The 20278-nt window shown below is 40.0% G+C and overlaps 2 protein-coding genes across 2 annotated transcripts; one reads left to right on the top strand and one right to left on the bottom strand.

The window, feature by feature from the left end:
• The first annotated feature begins 875 nt into the window (after positions 1 to 875).
• On the top strand, positions 876 to 8311 carry cmc1 (C-x(9)-C motif containing 1). Its single transcript, XM_080896033.1, has 4 exons — positions 876 to 978; positions 1406 to 1498; positions 7315 to 7405; positions 7599 to 8311. Exons 1-4 carry the CDS (start codon positions 960 to 962, stop codon positions 7717 to 7719), a joined length of 324 nt encoding a protein of 107 aa, XP_080752159.1. The 5' UTR covers positions 876 to 959; the 3' UTR covers positions 7720 to 8311.
• An 816-nt stretch (positions 8312 to 9127) lies between these two features.
• azi2 (5-azacytidine induced 2) lies at positions 9128 to 19807 on the bottom strand. Its single transcript, XM_080895312.1, is given in 10 exon segments — positions 9128 to 11016; positions 11018 to 11050; positions 11053 to 11144; positions 13650 to 13774; positions 14892 to 14956; positions 15305 to 15438; positions 16746 to 16851; positions 17100 to 17216; positions 17939 to 18193; positions 19663 to 19807. Coding segments are annotated over 9 exon segments (1221 nt in total). The 5' UTR covers positions 18173 to 18193; positions 19663 to 19807; the 3' UTR covers positions 9128 to 10701.
• Between the last annotated feature and the right edge of the window lie 471 nt (positions 19808 to 20278).

Genomic DNA, 20278 nt, shown 5'->3' with positions numbered 1-20278 from the left:
TGCATCTTAATTTTGTTTCAATTTTTGTTAAATAAATAATGACACAGTGTAATATGCTACGTGTTGTAGTTCATTTGGGGTTGCATTTACCTCATTTAAGACCTGTTAAGGACCGAATTATATTTAATATGTTTAGAAATGTAAAAACTTACTGTATTTTTACCATAACTGTATATGGCTTTTTGACAGGCTTATGGAGTTTTAATGTTTATGATCTGTGGTCGCATTAGGGTCTAAAAGAAAGTGAAATTTATTTTTACAGTGCAAAATGTTAATTACGTAATTAGTTGTAAAATGTAAACATTTAATATCATCATATGATTAATTCCTAAAAACCAGCACATTACATAAATAAATGTTTTTTCTGCATGATATAACTTGCACACCGTTGTTTACAAAGAGCACTTACATGGAGCTTCACACTCCCAATAACTTCAATTTGTGAAAAAACAGAGAACGTAAAAGCTTTCGTTTCATCATTTATAACGAAAAGAAAGAAAATAAAACAGAAAAATAAGTGTTTTGAAGCTCTAAATGTATATAGTTCTGTTTTCTTCTTGTTTAAGGGTTTTGATTCCACCTCCCATCTAGACCGGCAACTTACTGTGGCTGGTGCAATCACAATTAATCACAATTAATATTATTAGCATTACTAGTATTCCCTGAATCGCATTAGTGAATAAGAGATATTTCTAATAATAAAGGTTGTAACTGAGACTGTCTCTTTAATATGATAAAACATAAGAAATCCTTTTCCTCAGTCTTCCACAGAAATGAGCGTGGAGCTAAACCAGTAAGCATCACTCGGTCACCTGTAGCCTCCTGCTTCTCCGCCCAGAGTGACTCTGGGAATTGCAGTTTTTCAGGCCACCATACTACGTCAGCGGAAGTGTTTTGAGCGTTCGCGAGCTAGGTCACATTGATTCAGTGGGGGTAATGTTTTAAGAAACATCATCGCAATGGAGGCAACAAATACAGGTATTAAAGTCCGTAATGCTCTCAAATGCTTTTCGTGTATTTCGTGGCATACTTTTAATCAAAGCTGTCCGAGTTAGCTCGTTCTTTATTGGCTGTATTGAACTGTAATGGACCTGAGACGCTATAATAACGTTAGCTAAATGCACTTAAAGAGGCTGTCGCCACTCTAAAGGAAAATGCTGAGTTAATTACTCATAAAGGAGAACTTCTGTGCCCAGCGTCTCAGTTAATGGTCCTAAACATGCCTCGCCTTTAGCTGCGTGCGGTAACCCGCGTTTAACGACAGTTGAGCACAAGCACGCATGTCTCCCACGTACACCTATGATAATTAAGGGAAATCATATTCAGTAGGCTTGATGCGGTTGATGCTTATTGTGATGCTTACTTGTGATACTCACATTTGCTTTGCTTTGCTCTGCCGTGTCAGAGGAAGCCCATCTGAGGCATGTGGAGAAGGATGTGCTGATCCCCAAGAAGATGAGGGAGAAAGCCAAGGAGCTCTGTGCTGACAAGGTTGAAGGTGGGATTTTCTCCTGTCCACACTAAAGTGTCGCTCAGGAATCGACTTTACACAGCAGGGTCACTTTTTAAGGAGGCCGTTTTGAACTGTCACAGTCAAGAAACATATGCCAGTTCACCTAATTGTTCCAGTAAGCCATTAGAGTCAACCAGCATACAACTGAACCCAAATAGAAAGCAGCCATCATTAAAACGTGTGTTTGTGCACTGCCTTATGTCAAACAGCTTTTAGTTTTAAAAAAGCAGAGATCTTGGTTAAATCTGTGCCTCAAAGAGACTTTTCTTTGGTCTTCAGTAAGAACCAGAGTACCCAGAGCTTTGATTGGGATTGACTAGAAAAGTTTGAAAATTCAAGTTGCTAACTATAACACTGTGATGCTAGTCAACAAAACGAGGGCGAACATCAACATTTGCCTAATTTCACAATTGGCAGTAAGATGGAAATGGAAGTAATTCAGTCTAACTTGTCTACTTTGTTTTTTTTTTTCTAAATTATTTTTGATTTGCCACAGTTGGAAAGGTATAGGTTAAAAATAGAAATGTATTGTAACCAATGGATGTACTGGTAGCTGCTTTATCTTCAGGCCCTGGGTATATCCTGGTTCATGGTGACACTACAGTGATTCAGCTGCACAGTGATCATAGGTACCTAAAATATCTCAAGTTCTATCAAAACCAAAGTAAAAAAAACAAAACACAATGATAACTGACCACTGACTTGAGTATATGCCATTGACAGGCTAATTAGCTTAGTGTCCTGTACATCCATCACGTCAACAAACTTTTTCTGTTTTTTCTTCTTTTTTTTTAAGGCTGGAGCCTATCCCAGCTGTCCCTGCGTGAGAGCCCAGTTATACCATGTGTAGGTCACCAGTCTTTTAGATGGTTAGCACAGAGAGATACATTCACACCAATGGCAAATTTACAATACTTGGAAAGAGGGAAGGGTGTAACATTGCTGTTCTTAATTTGTCTTTTAATGCAGGGTTGTCAAAAATGTGGCCCACAACACAATTTTATATGTCAAGAGAGACTTTATTTTGTTGGACAAACCATGCAGCCAGTCACACGCAAAGGCAGATTGGGATCATAGCTTTAAATGAAAGAAAGGAGGAGGGCAAGTTCTGAAGACAGCAAGTGTAGTGGTTCAGGCCAGGTACACAGAGACACAGGGAAGCTGGATTTAAATGCAAGCATGTCAGGAAAAAGTGAAGAAATGAGTGAAAACGTGAAGTGAGCAGCATCTGGCTGCATTTCAACGATCTTGGGTTTCACAGGCCTGAATGTGCGCTTGAAGCCATTTATAATTCTTAACTTGTTTGATCTGCTGCTCACCACAATCAAGCACAAGCAGGAATTTTGGACTTTTAACTGTATTTTCAAAAGTTTTACAGCTTTTCATACTGATAAAAACCTCCCTTATGGCCATTCATACTACACAAAGTAATAGGCAATAAACAATTAACCTCTTAAACCGCAATGCTCCCAGTAACAGAGGCAAGAAGGAGAGCATCTGCTTTAATGGGATTTGCCACCAGATCTGTTATTTTAATATAGACCCGTGTGGTATCCACAGAAATGTTAAAATCTCAGCTAAAAGCTTACAAAACAATTTCAACAGTCACCAAATATTAAACGATTAAACAGCAGGTAAATAGATTCGGAAAAAAGATGTAAAACCAAAGGGTGAATCCCCCCGTTCACCCGACGACATGTACATGGACATGCCGTCAGGTGCTGAAAGCCAACATCTCCCAGATTCCAGAACCCGCAGGTCTCATCACTCTCCAAACAAAATTCAGCTGAACGGCAGCAAAACAGACCAAAATCCTGCTTTATGTTTAAAGAAACACTTTAATGAATCCTCACTTACTTTTGCCGTCTTGCTTCCACCACGATAAAATCGCACTTCCTGCACAGCTCTATCTCCCTGTGTGCTTCAAGACTAGTTTCCCATCAGAAGTCTCTACTTTCTGCTTTATTTCCTTGCTAATAAGGCACCAGTCTGCCATTGCGTACAGCGCTGTTGGCCACTGTTTTGGCGTCCCCCCCCCCCCCCAAAAAAAAATGACCCCTGACAAGAAAGCCCAACTCCTCCTACAATTTAAGTCCAAAGACTCATGCTGACAGCATGTCACAGCAGCCTTTTCTTTATCATGTAGAAAAACATTTAGATATGTAGTTTCTTTGCACTGATAGAAAAGGGAGTTTCACCTGTCCGGTCCACTTAAGATCAAAGTGAGCTATATGTGGCCCTCGTGTAAAATGAGTTTGTGTTCACATTAAAGCAGGGGTGTCAATCTATCAATCTTTTAGAGAAATGACTTGATGTCATTGCAGACACTGAGGGTGAGGTAAAATGTTGTAGTTAATGCTGTTCATGTTATACAGTGGTTAGCTTAGCAACTCAGCAGTATGCACAGGAGACATGCCGGGGCATTGGTGTTTCATTGTTTACACAGAATTGATCTGTATGAAGCATGATTTGGGCTGGTTCAAGTAACTTCAAGGTTAACATTGGGTTTTCTGTTTTATGAAGGCGATCATTCCTTACTTGGGTGCATCACTGTGGTAACATGGTTAGGGAATCTATCCAAACCTACCTGGCCCTGTGCGAAACATAATTAAACTTTAAATTTTTTGAGCCCTGTTATATTTGGTGTAAAAATGAACACATCGTTTCATAAAAAGTACCAGCCATCGAACATGGTCTGCGCCTGCTGCTGTTTTAGCACCTGGATGAGTTACTGCGATTGATGGAGTCATGAATTGTGCTCTCTAACAAATCTTAAAGGCTCTTAAGTTCAATTCAAATTTCTCCAAAGAAGAGTGGGTCAAAATTCTTCTACACCCACAAGTCAGCTATTCACCTGCTAGTCAGGCTCTCCATTTTTATTGGTCAGATGCTGTCAGCGCCACACCTTTAGTGTGAATGCGCTCGTTGTTAAACCCTGGCTTTCCTCCCTGACTTAATATCAATAATCACCTTCGTCTTATTGGATGCTCAATCATCCAGGTAAGTAAATCTCCAAAAGTTTATTCTGTTCATCTGGATTTAGCGGGGGTTTTTTTTTTGGTTTTTCTTTAATCAATTTTATATCATGCTTTTTATTTGTTTTTGTTCTTTAATGTCTCTGTAAAGCACTTTGAATCACCTTGTTGTTGAATTGTGCTATATAAATAAACTTGCCTTGGCTTCAGTGGGAGAAACGTTTCGCTGACTTCCTAGCGCATTGTTCCTTCAGTGGGCTGGTTTCAGTCATTATGCAAATGTACTGTTTATAAGATTGGGGAAACCTGCAGTCAGCTGAGACTGAAGAAGTCACTTGGATGAGTGACGAAACGTTTCTCGCACTGAAAACGCTCCGTCCCAATGAACAGAATCAACTTTTGGAGAATAATCACCTTTGCGTGACCACTTAGCCTTGTTGCTTATGTTAAGTAAAGCCAGATGAGAGGGGTATGTTGCTTTATATTTCAGGCCTTGGGGAGCTCATTGAAACATGACAGCAAAATAATTAGACGCCATCAGACTGATAGAAGAGTCTAAGAGAGGCTTCAGGAATGGAAGCATAAACTTAAAGCGTTATTAAAACGTTGTTCTTCAAAATGGGGACTGCATGTGGCGCTGCATGTTGCTGCCCCCATTTTTGTGTCATATTGCAACATTGCATCTTTCCTTCCTCAGGAATTTACTTTACTCTTGACCTTCTTGAATCAGACCCTTCTACTTCTTCTTCTTTCCGGTATTGAGTAGCAGGCTAATTGGCATTACAGCAGTTGCCTCTTTATCTACACAGACGCACGCACGCACTTGGCTACACCTCTGCTCCAGTGTGCCCCGTTTACTGCAGCAACACATCAGCCCGACAGTCACGGTTTTATGTGGTTTTTAGAAATCTGATGACAGCTTCTATGAGCTAGGGTGTACTGCTCACACGAGGAGGCAGACAGAGGTGATGGGACATACATGGCTGGGCTGTGGGTAGTGGAAACCCCCCTCACATTACAAGTTTCTCGTCCCACTCATTTTCACACCTTCATCCTCCGCCCTCAATCATCTATTCTGTCTGTTTGTGTCTGCACTACTGGGCTCCTGTGTGTGTGTGTGTGTGTGTGCGCGTCTGTGATTGTGTTTTACAAAGACAGTGCCAAAAAAAAAAGAACCAACACAATCTACAAGTATGTTTTCCTGTGTTATTGGTATCTGCATATATGCCTCTGCACACCCCACAGTTGTGTATTGTAGGCTTTGTTGTTCACGCAGATATGTAGCACTGACCTGTACAGAACTCCTTTTGTAGTTTCACCTGATGAGTTTTCCTACTACGCTGATGATTCATGTCAGGACTCACATGCCTTTCAGAGTCTTAAGTTTTTGAACAACCCCCACACGTTCATTTTGATTACTGTTGTGTTTTTGCAGAAAAGTGATTGGCTGCTAATTGAATTCCTTAAATTTAAGGTCCGGATCACAAAATCAAAAATGTGGACAAAAGGTGGGGAAACAAGAATGAATGAATGAATGGATTTTTCAGTTTGTCGGTTAGAAATGAATAAATCCTGCTCAAGATCCTAACATTTATTTTCTACCATAACTAATTATGTATAAGGTCTTTTTACACCACATCTTCCTCTAAAGTACCAAATCTCCCGAAATGTTCAAGCCTCATGCTTCTGCTTTCCACTAACTGCCACTTCTGCGTCGGTAAAAATGGCAAACCGAACGACCTCAAAGCGAAGGTGGCATCACACTTTTCTTCAGAAGGGCCTCTTTTCGCATGAAACCAGTCTCGTAGATTCGTCTCCTTATCCTAACTATTCATGTGCGATCAGAAACGCAGCCTCTATTAGTGCCGTGGGACAGGGATGAGGCGCTCTTTGATTAGATTAGTCGCACAGTTCTGCTTCTCTAAATTGGTTTTGCAGTTAGTCTGCATCCTCGTGAAAGAGTGTGTGATAACCATACTGATGCCGCAGATGAAGGTAATTACGATGTCAGCTGTTTGAAGGGGACACAGGGGCAGCGGTTTTAATTAAAGCCTCGAGAAAGAGCTTGCTAACAAGGTGAAGACTCACTCGTCGACACCTTGTTCAGTGCCTTTAATGTGGAAAATACCACTAACAGGGGCATGAAGTCACTGTTGCATCTTTATAGAAGAAGGGCTTCTCGTTTTGGGCTCCAGTTTTATTTTCCGGGCACAGGCACCAGCAATTGATGTTGGCCAGAGAAGAAGGAAGGCAGCAAAGGTTGAACATATCTAGTAAAACTGCAACCATTAGCAGCAATTCTTAAGTTTAACATTTCTGATAATATCTAGTCTGATTTCTGGAAAAGCTCCACTTACTTGTTCAGTTATTGTAAATAACCTCGTCTATCTCCAGGCCTCACTGGGCACCGTGTTCAGTGTAGCATTACCTATATTTAATTCTTGGGGGCATAGACGTGTGTATATTTGAGGATGGTGGGATGACTGTTACAGGACTAATGTGGGAGCAGTGCGACCACAGATATAACCACTCTGTGGATAGTACGGTTAAGTTCAGTCCTCATATGAACAAGGAAACATGGGTTTCGGTTTGATAAGAGGCTTGGCAGGGTGACTTCCGACTGGGTTCCTTCTCGTGGAGATGGGGCCCGTCTCGGTTTGCTCGTAGCTATTCGTTTTCTTGTTTGCGGTAAAAAAAGGTAGGCTCTTAATTGTGATTTTTGCTTTGAGGTTACTGTACGCATTGAGCCAGTTTCCCTTTTTCTTTTCTTTTTGTTGTTGATTTGTCCTTTCTGACTTCTACACTCCTCTCTCTCCCTCCCTCCAGCCTTCAGCCACTGCTGTAAAGAGTCTGGTTTCTTCATGGTGTTTAAGTGTCGAGGGGAGAACGCAGCCCTGAAGGAATGTCTGACACGACAGTGAGTATTGTGCGACAACACTCATATAGAAAGGTGGCTCCCCATGTGTTATAACAGAATCACGCCAGTAGCTTTTACACACGCTTGCCTACTCTCTCCCACTCCTGTTGACTCTCTGAATTGCCGCCTGTAAAGTCTTAGTAATCTCAAAACCTATCAGAGTGATGAAGGTCTACCTTTTGTGTTCCACCAGCTACCAGGACCCTGCGTTTTTTGAAGAGTGCAAGCAGGAGTACATTCGAGAGAAGCTGGAATTTGAGAGGACGGGGATTCCAGCCAAGAACATGAAACAAAAACTTCCGACTAGCATGTAAAATAACAACACAACAAGCTTTATTTTTAAAGTGTACACAGACTTACACTCTGCCCAGAACTGCAGGATTACGTGGCAGTGCTATGGACAAGTGGTTGTATTTCTTGTAAAGCTACATGCTTATGCGTGAAAGGTGAGTGAAATTATTTGGATCATAAAGAGTGATCAGAATGTCACAAATATGTGATTGTACTGTGATATAGCAGCCACCTGGAAGAGTTTCAGTGCAGGGCAGCACATGGTGCGCAGCTGTAAACTGAGGGATGCTTTGCACCTGTTGAACCACTTGAACATGTGTCTATTGCTCCTGCAGTGACGGCACGAGTGACGAATCTGCTCAGTTGCCTTTGGCTGGACCCACAGCTTTGAAATTCACCTGCAGAAGTTGTTGTGTAATAACTTACAAAGGAATTGATTTTAAAAAAGAAGAGAAAAAAAAGTAATGGAAATCAGAGATGGAGATTTGTACACTATAACTTGGAGGTAATAATAAAACCCTGTGTGATCATGTGATTGTTGCAAATATTAGAAAATTTTAAGGGCAGTCAACATGAAATGTTTCTGAATAAAGGTTTAATATCTGTTTAACTCCATCAGACTTAAAAGATGTGTTTTTTATGATGGTTTGCATTTTTCAGCAGTGGGACTAAAGAGTCGCACGGTGAAAATTTCCTTTCTGTTTATTTAGTGTATTCGAAAGCAGGATCAACAGAACTATAAAAATTGTAAAAAGAAAAAAAAGCTACAGCTGACTCAGTTTGTTCTTTTACATGTTCAGGACTTTTACCTCCAGTGGCTAAATTGAGCTAAATGCATACTTTTTTTGCATTAATAATTTTTTTGTTATGGTTATAATAAGAACCAATTTACCATTAGCAACCAGCATAAGTATGTATTGTATATAATCTACAACTGCTTATGTACTAATGGCACCGATGGAAAGAGTTGCTATAGAGGTCCTATATTACTACTGCTTTAAATAATAAGCTACAAAATTACAAATTATAAAATTAGATCATTACAAACATTAGCATGTTTAACATGACAATAGCCTGGGATTAAGGTTGATAGTGTAAAATTTTCTATAATTTTTTTTTAAACAATTTTCCCCCTCTACAATTTTGTTTCTAGAAACTAAAATTTTGTTTGAAATTGTGAAACAGGATTTAAAATTTAAGATAATTTAGGAAAAACAACTTTTTTTTTTCTTTTTTTTTTTTTAACATGGATGTTTCAATTCATCATTTAGGCTTTGTGGTACAGAGAAGGGCTTGCTGTCCCCTTTGCAGATATTTAGCTTTAAAAAAATGATTTAATCATCGTGGCTTTGTGTTCAGTGTTCAGTTTTAACAAACCACATAACATCATGCTTGAAGTGAAAACAGCGCAACCTCACGGTGTTGATTCCTTTCATTCATTTATTCGATCATATTTACAAACAGCCGGAAGTGCAGTAAATCTAAAATATAATCCATATCTACTGTACATTGCATTTTGGTTTGCAAATTGTTTACAGAAGTATGAAACTACTGCTGTAAAATAACATTTCTTAGAAATTAAGAACAAAAGACCACAATCATGATACAGATAAGAAAAAACTAAAACAAAGAAACTTACCCATGGGCCTTTGTGCTTTGTGCACCTATTTGTTAAGTCACATCTCATATTTAATCAGGTTATTACATTATTGTGTTGCCCCCAGCACAGGTAGCTCTTAGACATATCAGGCATCTTGGGGGAGAAAAAGCAAAAGCTAAGTTTTGGAGTGTATAACCATGTTTGGCAGAGTACTGAAGCCCACCATATACATTTATACAGATATGCACATTTCTTTCAGTTTCTTCTGTTTATTTGGTCTAAGATTCTTCAGTGCCCTTAGTTTATACTTTTTCACTACTGGGAGACCAGAGAGAGACTACCCTCAGTCCTAAACAGCAGGATTAACAATCAGCACAGTGCATAGTTCACATTTTCTAATGTTCAAAATGATGTGCCAAGTGTATGCGGTGCATTCTGCGAGTCCTTCAAAATAAATGCCGTGCTAAGAAACCAGCAATTCACAGCCTTACATCTACATGTCACTTCAGAGGTGAAAAAAGAAAGCAACACAATAGATGGTGTTGTCAGATACCAGACAGACTTGAGTTGTGAAGGTTATGAGAAATCATTGAACCTTCTCTCTCTTTACTTTGATATTAATCCACCTCAGTAAAAAGAAAACTTAATTAGCATTTCAAATTTGGAGCCAAAACCTGTAATTATCCTACAGTCAGTGTATGTATGTCTGTCTTCACCGTACAAAAACAAACACATCAACTCCTCCTACCAACACATCTCCTTCACATGACCATTAGACAAACATGGAACTACATACCCTCTGTAATTTACAGTGATCAAATGTAAAAAGACTTGCATTGGAGGAAGTACAGTTATACAAATTCTAGCACTATGCTGTGGCTCCAGTGATCAACAGCCACAGTTTATGGTGGAAGAGGCCCTATGATGAGATACAGATACAGGCACACTGTTGGATGTGAATATACACACACACATGCACGCACGTGCATGTGCTCACACACAAATTAAACTGCTTGTATGCATACTTGCACACAGTTATGCATGCGCATACAAGGACACAAACATGGACAAACTATTCTGTTGAGGATTTCTCATCAACTTTTTCTCTGCAAAGTCAGAAATGTTCACCGATGCGGTGCAGAGATGGCAGATTAATGAGTTTAAAGTCTTTACCTCAGAAAAAAAAGAAAAAGGCCTCATCTGGCCTCGTTTAGTTCCCACAACCAGGAGGTCCAGTCTCATCCGCCCCACAAAAGTGGTCTTATCACATTAAGGCAGGTAAGGTGGTAGCTATGTGGCAGGGTTGGAGAGTTTATTCATTGTTCCATTTGTTTATGTTCCATCAAATTTCTAACATTTATTTATCTTCCAATAAATTATTAATCATCTGTTCTCCCACTGTAACTTAATAAGGCTTGGCCCAATCTGTATGGGGAGGGCTCCTGGGGCTGCAGTTACCCATTGAGGACGAGGAGTTGGACGCAGCGGAGTGTCCCTCCCAGAACATGGCGTCACTGGGTTTTGGGGGACTGGGGAAGGATCGTGAACTGTCATCCAGAGAGGCCTGGTTCAGGGGAGGCGGGGGAAGTACAACGGAGCAGGCGTCGCTCCCAACCAGACCCTCTCCCGAACAACTCTGGGGGGGCCATGGGCCGTTGTACCAGCAGTCCTCCCTCAGACTATCTGGCAGCAGGGTGCCTGACGGACAGCCGGTGGGGGGGCAGGGGCGGCCAGAGCATGAGGGCAGTGGGGGGGCACTGGGGGGACGAGGCACTGATGGCCGAGGAACTGGGGGGTGGTTGTTCTTTTCCACGTCGTCCAGACACTGGACGGGAACTGTTGAGGCAGCTGCAGGAAGAGAGGAGGGTGAGTGCAAGAAAAAAAAAAGGATGAGGAAAAACGAGGGTAAAAGATAATCAAATGTTAGATGTGGTTGCACAAAACTGCATTTTTCTAGTGAGACCTGCACAGACAATCACTGCATGGACTGTGGCAATGTCCGTAAAACAAGCACAAATATTAGAGGCAATTGTTCAATTACCTTTTCTATCATTTTGGTGATACTTCAGTGACAAATTTCACTGTTGATTTAGTGACACTACTAGCTTTCAGTCATCACTGCCAAGTACTGAAAGCCTTACATAACGAATAAACAAATGCTGCCTGCCTTCACGTTAGACATGTTTACAAGCGATATGTCACTTAGACCAATGGTTCTTAATATTTAGAATGGTGAGCCTTTCATGACGTTGGAAATATTAAATAAAGATTGATCAATCTGACAGATCTTAAGTGGTGATTTTTGGCTGAATGCTATAACTTTGCAAAACCCTGCACGACTCCAAGATGGGTTTTTTTAGTAAATCTGGAAACTTTAAAAAGAATAATAATTTTATTGCACTTATTAGCAGTGTTTTACTAGACAGTAAAGGTGTTTGTTTTAATGAATTTCTCTAGCAAATAAAAATAGCGTGTTTTCTGTCATTTTAACTAAATGATGTCGGCAGCACAAATGAAATGCTCTTTCCTCACCCAGCTAAACACGTCTTTTTTTCTTTTCTTTTTTTATTTAGCACTGAGATAACAACTCTGTATTTTTTTTCTTTTTTTTAACAAGTGGATTAAACTTTGGTTTCTAAAGCGGTTAAAAAAAATAAATCTTAAGCTCTGATCTCTAACTGTATAATAGACCTCAGTGTAAAAACAGAACCGGAGTAAAAATCGCACCCTGTGCAGCGGGCGGCGAGTTCCACAATGAAACCTTTGCACCATGTAAAAGTCACCGCTTGGGAATCAGTAAATAACAAAAGCAATAATTAGATTTTGTCCTCGAGAACAAAACCTAATCAGACCTGAACGCACAAACACATTTTCTTTCATTTCATACAAAGCATATCCTTACACAAATCACATGTCCTAATCTCACACAGACACATCATTGCTTTGCTTTCAAATCATCATCTTGAGCGAATAATAAAGTTTAAATGAGAGTATCTGCTCCTGCTTTTTTTTTTCCATACCTCTCTCCATCCACACATCTATCCATCCATCCCTCCCTGCTATGCTTCCATGAGATGGTCTCCTGAGTCTAGGATTTGAATAAAAGTGATTCCAAAGGAGGAACATTAGAAGAATACAGATACACAGTATGACTGAATAAATACATAGCACACCCCCCTCCTCCCTCTGCCCCGCTCCATTTCTTTTGCCGCTCCTGCTTTCCTCATTTCACTCCATCTGCTTCATCTAAGTTACAGGATTACCCTCTTATTCAGTGGAATAAATAGGGCAAGATTTATTTTCTTGCCATATTTCGTTCTAATTTTCACCTCCTGGTCTCCTCTTCTGACACTCCGAGGGAATCGACAACAGAGGTAATCCCTCCTAGGGTAGCATACATCATCACAGAGGGAGGGGAATGGAAGGATAGACCATTTCATGATGTCCTTTATCAAAGTGTTGGAGGACTTTGATAATATCCACAGTCTTATCACACTCTTATACAAACTGCAAAAAGAAGCAGGAGGAGAAAACTTCTTGGGAGGGGGAAAAAAACACTCCCGTTACTGAACAGAAGCAGTTCATTAGTTTCCCTGTTGTAATTACTTCAAGTACTCATTAACAGTGTTAGATCAGCTAAATGTGTTTGTCTCTCTATTAATTTACTCTGTAGTTACATCTACATACAATTGTTGCAATTTGTTTTCTTAATCTTTCATCATTTGTCCTCACTTCTTTAAGAAGTTGCAAGCTTTTTTCAGGGGCTTGGGTAAGAACTGCATGTGTGTGCAGATGTGACGTACAACAACAACAACAACGTAGGGTTTGAGTTTTTCTTTTTAAGAGCCCTCTATGGGAGGTGGACTCTGCTTTGCTAATATAATGGCATGGGGAAAAGAATGAAAAACACACTGAGGTTAAATCAGATGTAAAGCAGATCAAATGTAAAAGATTAAATAAAATATATAAATATTGGGAAAAAATGAAATATGATAAGAACAGGATAAACATTCAAGAAAATGTCAAATAAAACAAACAAAAATATTACCTGGTTCCTAAAGGGAATGATATAAATGTCAATTATTTTTAGGGTAAAGACATGAAGAGACTGAATACATTTTGTATGGTTGCTTTTAGGAGGTTCATTTAGGTGGCGACCTACACAACAATGCATTAATGCTATAAAGGAGACTCCTCACTGTACAGGAGCTGAGGTGGTGTGAAAAGGACACAGTGGAGCACAGTTGATTATCACACGCACTAAAACAAACATTAAGCATGGGATGATTTGTATTCAGACACCAACTGTGGCGCAATCCTGAGCTCACTCACATTTCTGCAGATGTGCCTCACCTTGTCGCGTCTCACTGATCAGTGGCCTGAGTTTCCTAATCAGGCCTGTTTGGTGCTTCAGCTCTGAATGGAGACGGCCGACCTCAGAACACAGAGCTTTGTATGTCTGCTGCATGCTCTTCTCCCTACACAATAAACAAAGCATTTCACTTAAATGCAAGTTTCCTCAAAGCTGGTGTTAGAAACACCCAACTGTCAGACAGGATCTTGTGGTAAATATCATGAGCAGCTATAGAGTACGCTCAGGAAAAGGAAATATTTTAGAACAATCTTATTCTGAAGTCAAATTCACCTGTTCACTGAAATTTCACAATGCCAAAATGCCACCCATTATGTCAATTTTAGTCAAAAATTAGTGGATTAAATGTACATATAAGATTAATCTATTAAATAAATTATAGACATACCAAGGTGATCATGTGCTTCTTTGCTGACACAATTAATATCAGTGACTACAGTCAGACAATACTTAAGAGGAAAAACAACAACAAGTACTGGTTGATTTGATGCTTAATCAGCCAATAACATTATCTGTATTACAAACAAGAAGACAAAATAAATAAAAACAGTGATGTATTTAAGGATGGCAACACCTACAAAACACTCTTATAAAGATGCAAAATGTATCAGCACTTGTTTTGAGTCCTAACACCTGCCTCACACAGCAAAAAACATGAACAGAAAGCCTATGGTGGAAAAACTAGGTTTTTGTGGTGCTTAAAATAATTAAAAAGGTAGACAAATTATAACATTTTCTTTCTTAATAAATGTTAATAAATAAATTCCATACAGACGTTATGCATGTCAAAATTCTGGACTTAAATTTGACTTGTGTTGAGCACCCAAGTTTAGGGTCTAGCTCTTCATATACTTTTGAGGTTACCTCCACATCATGCTGCAGACATGCATGCAGTCTATGATGAGCAGATTCATAACGCTGCACCCTCCTCTAGTGGCCAAACAGGACAAGTACAATTGAAACTGTGGCCATACAGAGCACTGCATTCACAAGCTTTAGCTTTCAAAGCAAAGACATAAAAACAGTATATTCTGTAGTTTCGTGTAAACAGTGTTCCTACCTGATTCTCTGTAGTTTCATCAGGGCGGATCATTTAAAACTGATTTTTTTGCTTAAGACTGTGCTTTAGGCAAGACTTCCCATCTATTTACAGTTGCTTCGTAACTACAGGTTACAGAAATTATGGTTGGGCACTTTTTAATGATATTCATAAAACACTATACCTTGCATTATACTTTGCATCACAGGTCTGGTCCAAGTCTGGTCCGTTAAGGCCATGCGGCTCCCCCTAAAACAGAGTTAAGTTATGCAAAACAGAGAGTGGAGGTGCAGTCTCTTGGTTGTTTCGGACAACCCTCCCCCCCAAAAAAACCAAACAAATCTGCATCCTCCACTCCACAACAACTCACACTTATGTCCGTCTGTCTTTTAAGAGTTCATCTCCCAACTGTTAAAGATGTAGCATACCCACCCTGGCTTTGTCTTCACTACTGTGTTTCCCAGTGTCACCCTGTCTCTCTCTGCCCTAACACCTCTACCGATTTCTCCTCCTTTTGTTATGCGACAAGAGCGTCTCTCATCTCAAGCGCCCCCTCTATCCTGTTCTCTGAAACTCCTTCTTCCCTGTTTCACTCACCGCACTTCTCTCTAGTAGCCGATTGTTCTCCAGTGTCACCCTCTCCAGCTCTTCCTGCAGTTTGTGGATCTTTAGCTCAGTGTTGATCCTTTCCACCTGCCAGGAGTCCTGAGAGCTGTTCAGGCTCTTCATCACTGTGGACAAGCACGCAGAAAAACAGATGGAATTTGTGTTACAAATGGTACAAAAGGCATAATTAATTAAAGACACTGACTTTTACACTTTTAGCAACCAAATATTTTAACATCAGTTTAATCATAGAGCAACATTTTACATTTACATTTTCATAGAAAATCATAGGTAGTATGGAAGTAAAGGAGAATGGCACATGAGTCAAAATACTCGAGCCTGTCCTGTATTTAAATTGTACTTGAATCAACATATATGTTATATATAACCACAAAAAAACCAAATGTACTTAAGAGTATTGCAACATAAAAATGTTATCATATCATATAAATCAGGTTGCTGGATTTTTTCCCCTACTGACTATATGACACTATTTATTCTTCTAGTACTGTATTAGATAAAAGTGTTGAAATAAATGTAATTGTTACTCTGTTACTAATCACATTCTGGATGTCAAGGGTTCCTCTCAGCTTTAGGAGGATGTAAGTGTACCCTTTGGGATATTACAATTAGTTCTCATTATTTGAAAATGATACGATTTTGCTGGTTTCGTCAGACCTTCGACATTGCCTGCAATGGTTTTCAGTGTGAAGTGGGTAGGATAAGAGGCTACCAAAACAACTGGTGTTTGAGTAAAGAATCTGAGAACCGTGCCATGTTCATGACTGAGCATAAAATGGATTGACAGAAGGGCTGGTGCTGTGTCAGATGTAATGCAGGGGATGCTGGAATATGAATGACTGTTAACGCGCTCTAATGGCCGCAAGCTTCCGTTACAGAATAAGAGAAGTTACTTTCCTCTGAAGGGTGGCTGGTTAAGCAGGTGGGACATCCAGATCGAGAACAGACTGGAGTATCTGCAACTCTACTCCAAACAGGTGCCAGCTGAGATTTTTCAAACTTCTCATCAGGTTGTCGCTTCGAGGTATAATGGGCACACCCAACTAGTAGGTGATCCCAAGGTAGACCAAGAGCTCATAGAAGACATTATATAGCTTCTATGGTCTGAAAACATGTGGGAGAGAGGGACGTCTGAACTAGCTCAAATACTCTACTGCTACCATGGTTTAACTCATGAAAATGGATGGATGGAGATATTTTAAAGAGTAGATTATTACTTAGATTGTCCGACATAGCTAATTATCAAACAATTTCAGTCCTTGAATTTAATATGATTAAAATTCAGGAACAGGATTCTTTTCCTTGTATTTCATCCAAATCTCATGTGCTCTAAATGTCCACTATCTGTTTCATCAGAGGACAGAACCATTTCCACTGAACAGTTCAGAGACAGCAGGCCTGTGTACGCTACCTGTACCTTGGCTGGTGTCCATTTCTGTCCTCAGCTGAAGCAGCTCCACCTCTTTGGTGTGAAGCTGCTCCATCAGAATCCTTTCTCTCTCACTCGTCTCCCTTTTCTGACAGAGGAAAAAAAACAAAAAAACAAAACAGACAGTGAGCCAAAGAGCATGAAGGTAGAGTCAGTGTATTTAAAACAATGTTTCAAACTCTTACTTTTGCAGTCCCAGGTGGGCAAAAAAACCAAACTCTCTTTATTATCCTTATACTTGAAAATAAGCTACTGTCAGGTTTGGAAGACATTAAGCCTTTAAGCTTGGCTGCACTGTTAGTTTATGAGATGTTCAGATTAATCAGTAAAACGCACCAGTTTGTTAAGCTCCATCTGCAGGTCCTCCTTCTCTATATAGATACCTCGGTAAGCACTGAAGGCCTTGTTCACGTACTGGGGCCCCTCTGATGAATGAGCATCTGGCCTGAAAAGCTACAGTGGTGAAAGAAGAAATAACAGAGAAGAAAGTAGAGGAGAAAAAAAATGTTCAATTTAAAATGTTGCGGTAGGAAGTCACTTTCCTCCCACCACATCCTATCTTGATGGACCAAGTGCTGCAGCACATAAAACTAAAACTGACAGATTTTAAACAAACAAGCTCGTGCTCTGCCCACATGTTGTGCCCAACTTTCGCTTCGGTCTGCAATCGGTATTAAGACCTTTGCTGTTCAAATAACTCACTCTCTCACTATATCCGTTTACTGGATCCTTTGTTCTTAATTCCAATTTCAAGAGCATTCTTCTCTGCTGAATATGAGCACAGTGTTCGCCAAAGACATACTTCTCCAGACCGCCTTTCTTTTTTAAACAGAGCACATTTATTTCTCATTGTTGGGTTTTTTCTGTTTTGACAACAGACAAACAATATTAATGATGCTGACATGCATACACTCCAAGAGGTTATTTTTCCTTTTTTTTTTTTGCAGTGAGATATTAGTATTTTGTGTTTGTCCATCATTCTGAAGTCGTGCACAATAGAAAAATCATTCATCTTTGTTCATAGGTCACCCTTTGTAAACATTGCTCTCTGGTTGTTTAGACAGCATGATAAGCTCTATGTTCTTAAATTTTGTCTCTCTCTCTCTTTTCTATCCCCATCTTCCCTTTGTTGTGCCATCCTCCTACTCTTTCCTACTCTATTCTTCCATCTATACCTTGTCTTCAAGCTGCTTCACTCTCTTCTTCAGCAGGGCATTGTCTCGCTCTGTCTCTCTCAGCCTCTTTTTGATGTCCTCGTATGCCGTGACCAGGGCAAAGTGGGAGGCGACCGATTCGTCACCAGCACACACCGACACAGGACTCTCAGCAGCAGTGGTGTAGGCTGTCTCATGTTTAAGGATGCAAATGTCATCATCCACTGCTGGGGAATCCATACCTACACAGGCCATATTCTGAGGCAGATAGAAGACCTGGGGGATACATGAAGAACTTCTTTAAATATCCTATATTTGTGTGAAGAAAAACAAAGTCAAACTATATTAGATTTATTATCATATTAAGAAATAAATATTTTCTATATTATCCAACAAACAGTCTACACTGTCAACTTGTTCTATTCATTCATAAGGCATTTAATGTCTGTAAGTAGAATTCTCCTAACAGTCAATGGTCTTTTTAAACCACAGTTTCACAAAAGAAGAAAGCCCCGCCAGAGGTTGACATCAGAAAAGCCCTAAAGACAACGAGAGGTTTTTAGCATGCAAAATCAGTTTGTTCACATATTGCATGCAATTTTGTGCTGGTGCTTCCTATTACCCTTGGGCACTTGACACTGGAATTACATGATTTTGATTTAACACCAGGGATGAATGTACTTGGAAGGTAGGTCCTCTTCAATTACCAACACTGAACAATAAAGGAGTCAGATCTGTAATAGTCTACAAAAGATCTACCCCCCAAAAAAGGCAATTTGCAATGTGTGATTTCCATAACATGTACATAACATTGTGTACACTAAGTTTCTGGCCTATGGCTTTGAATGAGAGGCTGAAAAAGAATTTATCAAAAAGAAACTTTAACTCTGCACATTTACAAAGAAATATCTCACACTGACTTGAATGCCTTTGTTAAAGGAAGTGCCAGCAGAGCTGACTTCCAGGAACGATATGAGTGTTTCAGTAAAGCTACTTGACATTTCCCCCACACCCTCCTGGATAATTTCTGCTCGGAGTAGCTCGGTTTCAGAGACGGTGCAGCTTCTTGATGATGTCAGCATGCAATGATGCAGCAAACACACAGGAGCCAAGTTTTTATCACTAAAGGCCTAAGCCTTTAGAAAAATAAGTTTAAGCAGAGTTACCGAATAGGTTGATAGACCCGCGGAGATGAATAGAAACGGAGAAATAGAGAGAAAAAGGAAAACTGCTGACTTTGACGACAGTCGGCATGAAAGCGAAAGCGACCCACAACAAGTACTTAAAAACGAAAGTGGACGTGAATCCAAAACAAGGCAAGAAGAGCGACGTAATTCCGTTAAGACTTCTCCACTTAAAACAGGAAAGCTAACAGCTAAAAATCTTATCTCAGCTGAAAAAACACAATCTTCCACACAAAGCGACAGCAGAAAACATCTATAATCGTTCTGAAAACAATCAATGAATTTCGCGTGTATACAAAGCTAACGTTACGCCGTTAGCTTCCGCGAACAGTGCTGACAAACACCAAACAACCCTGACGTCCGGTTGTGAAACAGCCAACAATAAGAATAACACAACAATTAAGCAACGGTCTTTAGAGAAACATAAATACATATCGACAGCTCCGCGCATCAAAATGATTGATCTATTATGATGATAACGGCTAGCTATGCTTGGCTAACGTCTTCTGGCTAGGTGCAGAAAAAGGATACGATTATTTTTTATTCTCGACTTTCAGTTACCGTGTTAAACGCTGTCCTCAGTTAGGTATCGACTGACCACATAGGACTGTCATTTAATTTGGAAAAAACAAGAGCTGGTTCAAGGAGAAAACAAAGAGACAAGGCTCGGCACTGGTGCCGTGTCTCGACCGAACTGACAGGTGAGAAAAACAAAAACTTCCGGGAGTCACTCCGCTGCTCAAGTCCTTTCAAAGTAAAAGCACAGTCTTAAAGAGCGTGTGCACTTTCTCACACACTGTTACGATCACCATAGCTCCCATTATCCTTTCCTCGGTATATGCATACCACACGCTTCATGAATTCTGCCATAAAAATATAAATATTTGCTCCATGTTCTATACTTCCAACCTTTTATGTTTCTCATATGACTCCCCCCCCCAAATGCTGCAACTCTAAACATATGAACCTGTGAAGGTTCTCAGTCATCCAGGTCATCGTAGTCAAAGGAGCTTGCAAAGAAAAGCGTCTGGACTTCTTTAAGTTGCTTGAAGACGTTTCACCTCTCATCCGAGAAGCTTCTTCAGTTCTAAGGTCAAATGGTGGAGAGTCCCAGATATAAACCTAGTGGGAGTGACCCCCCACAGAGGGACAAAAGGACCCCCTGATGATCCTCCAA

This window comes from Rhamphochromis sp. 'chilingali' (genome assembly GCF_963969265.1).
Source record: "Rhamphochromis sp. 'chilingali' genome assembly, chromosome: 11".
Lineage (NCBI taxonomy): Eukaryota > Metazoa > Chordata > Actinopteri > Cichliformes > Cichlidae > Rhamphochromis > Rhamphochromis sp. 'chilingali'.
Note: the sequence above shows the minus strand (reverse complement) of the source record. Positions and strands in the feature narration are given on the sequence as shown.

Bases quoted from the DNA above. Each gene is read 5' to 3' on its own strand.
- cmc1 (XM_080896033.1), top strand. The intron at 1,499-7,314 runs GTGGGATTTTCT...CCCTCCCTCCAG, and splicing joins CTGTGCTGACAAGGTTGAAG to CCTTCAGCCACTGCTGTAAA. The intron at 7,406-7,598 runs GTGAGTATTGTG...GTGTTCCACCAG, and splicing joins AAGGAATGTCTGACACGACA to CTACCAGGACCCTGCGTTTT.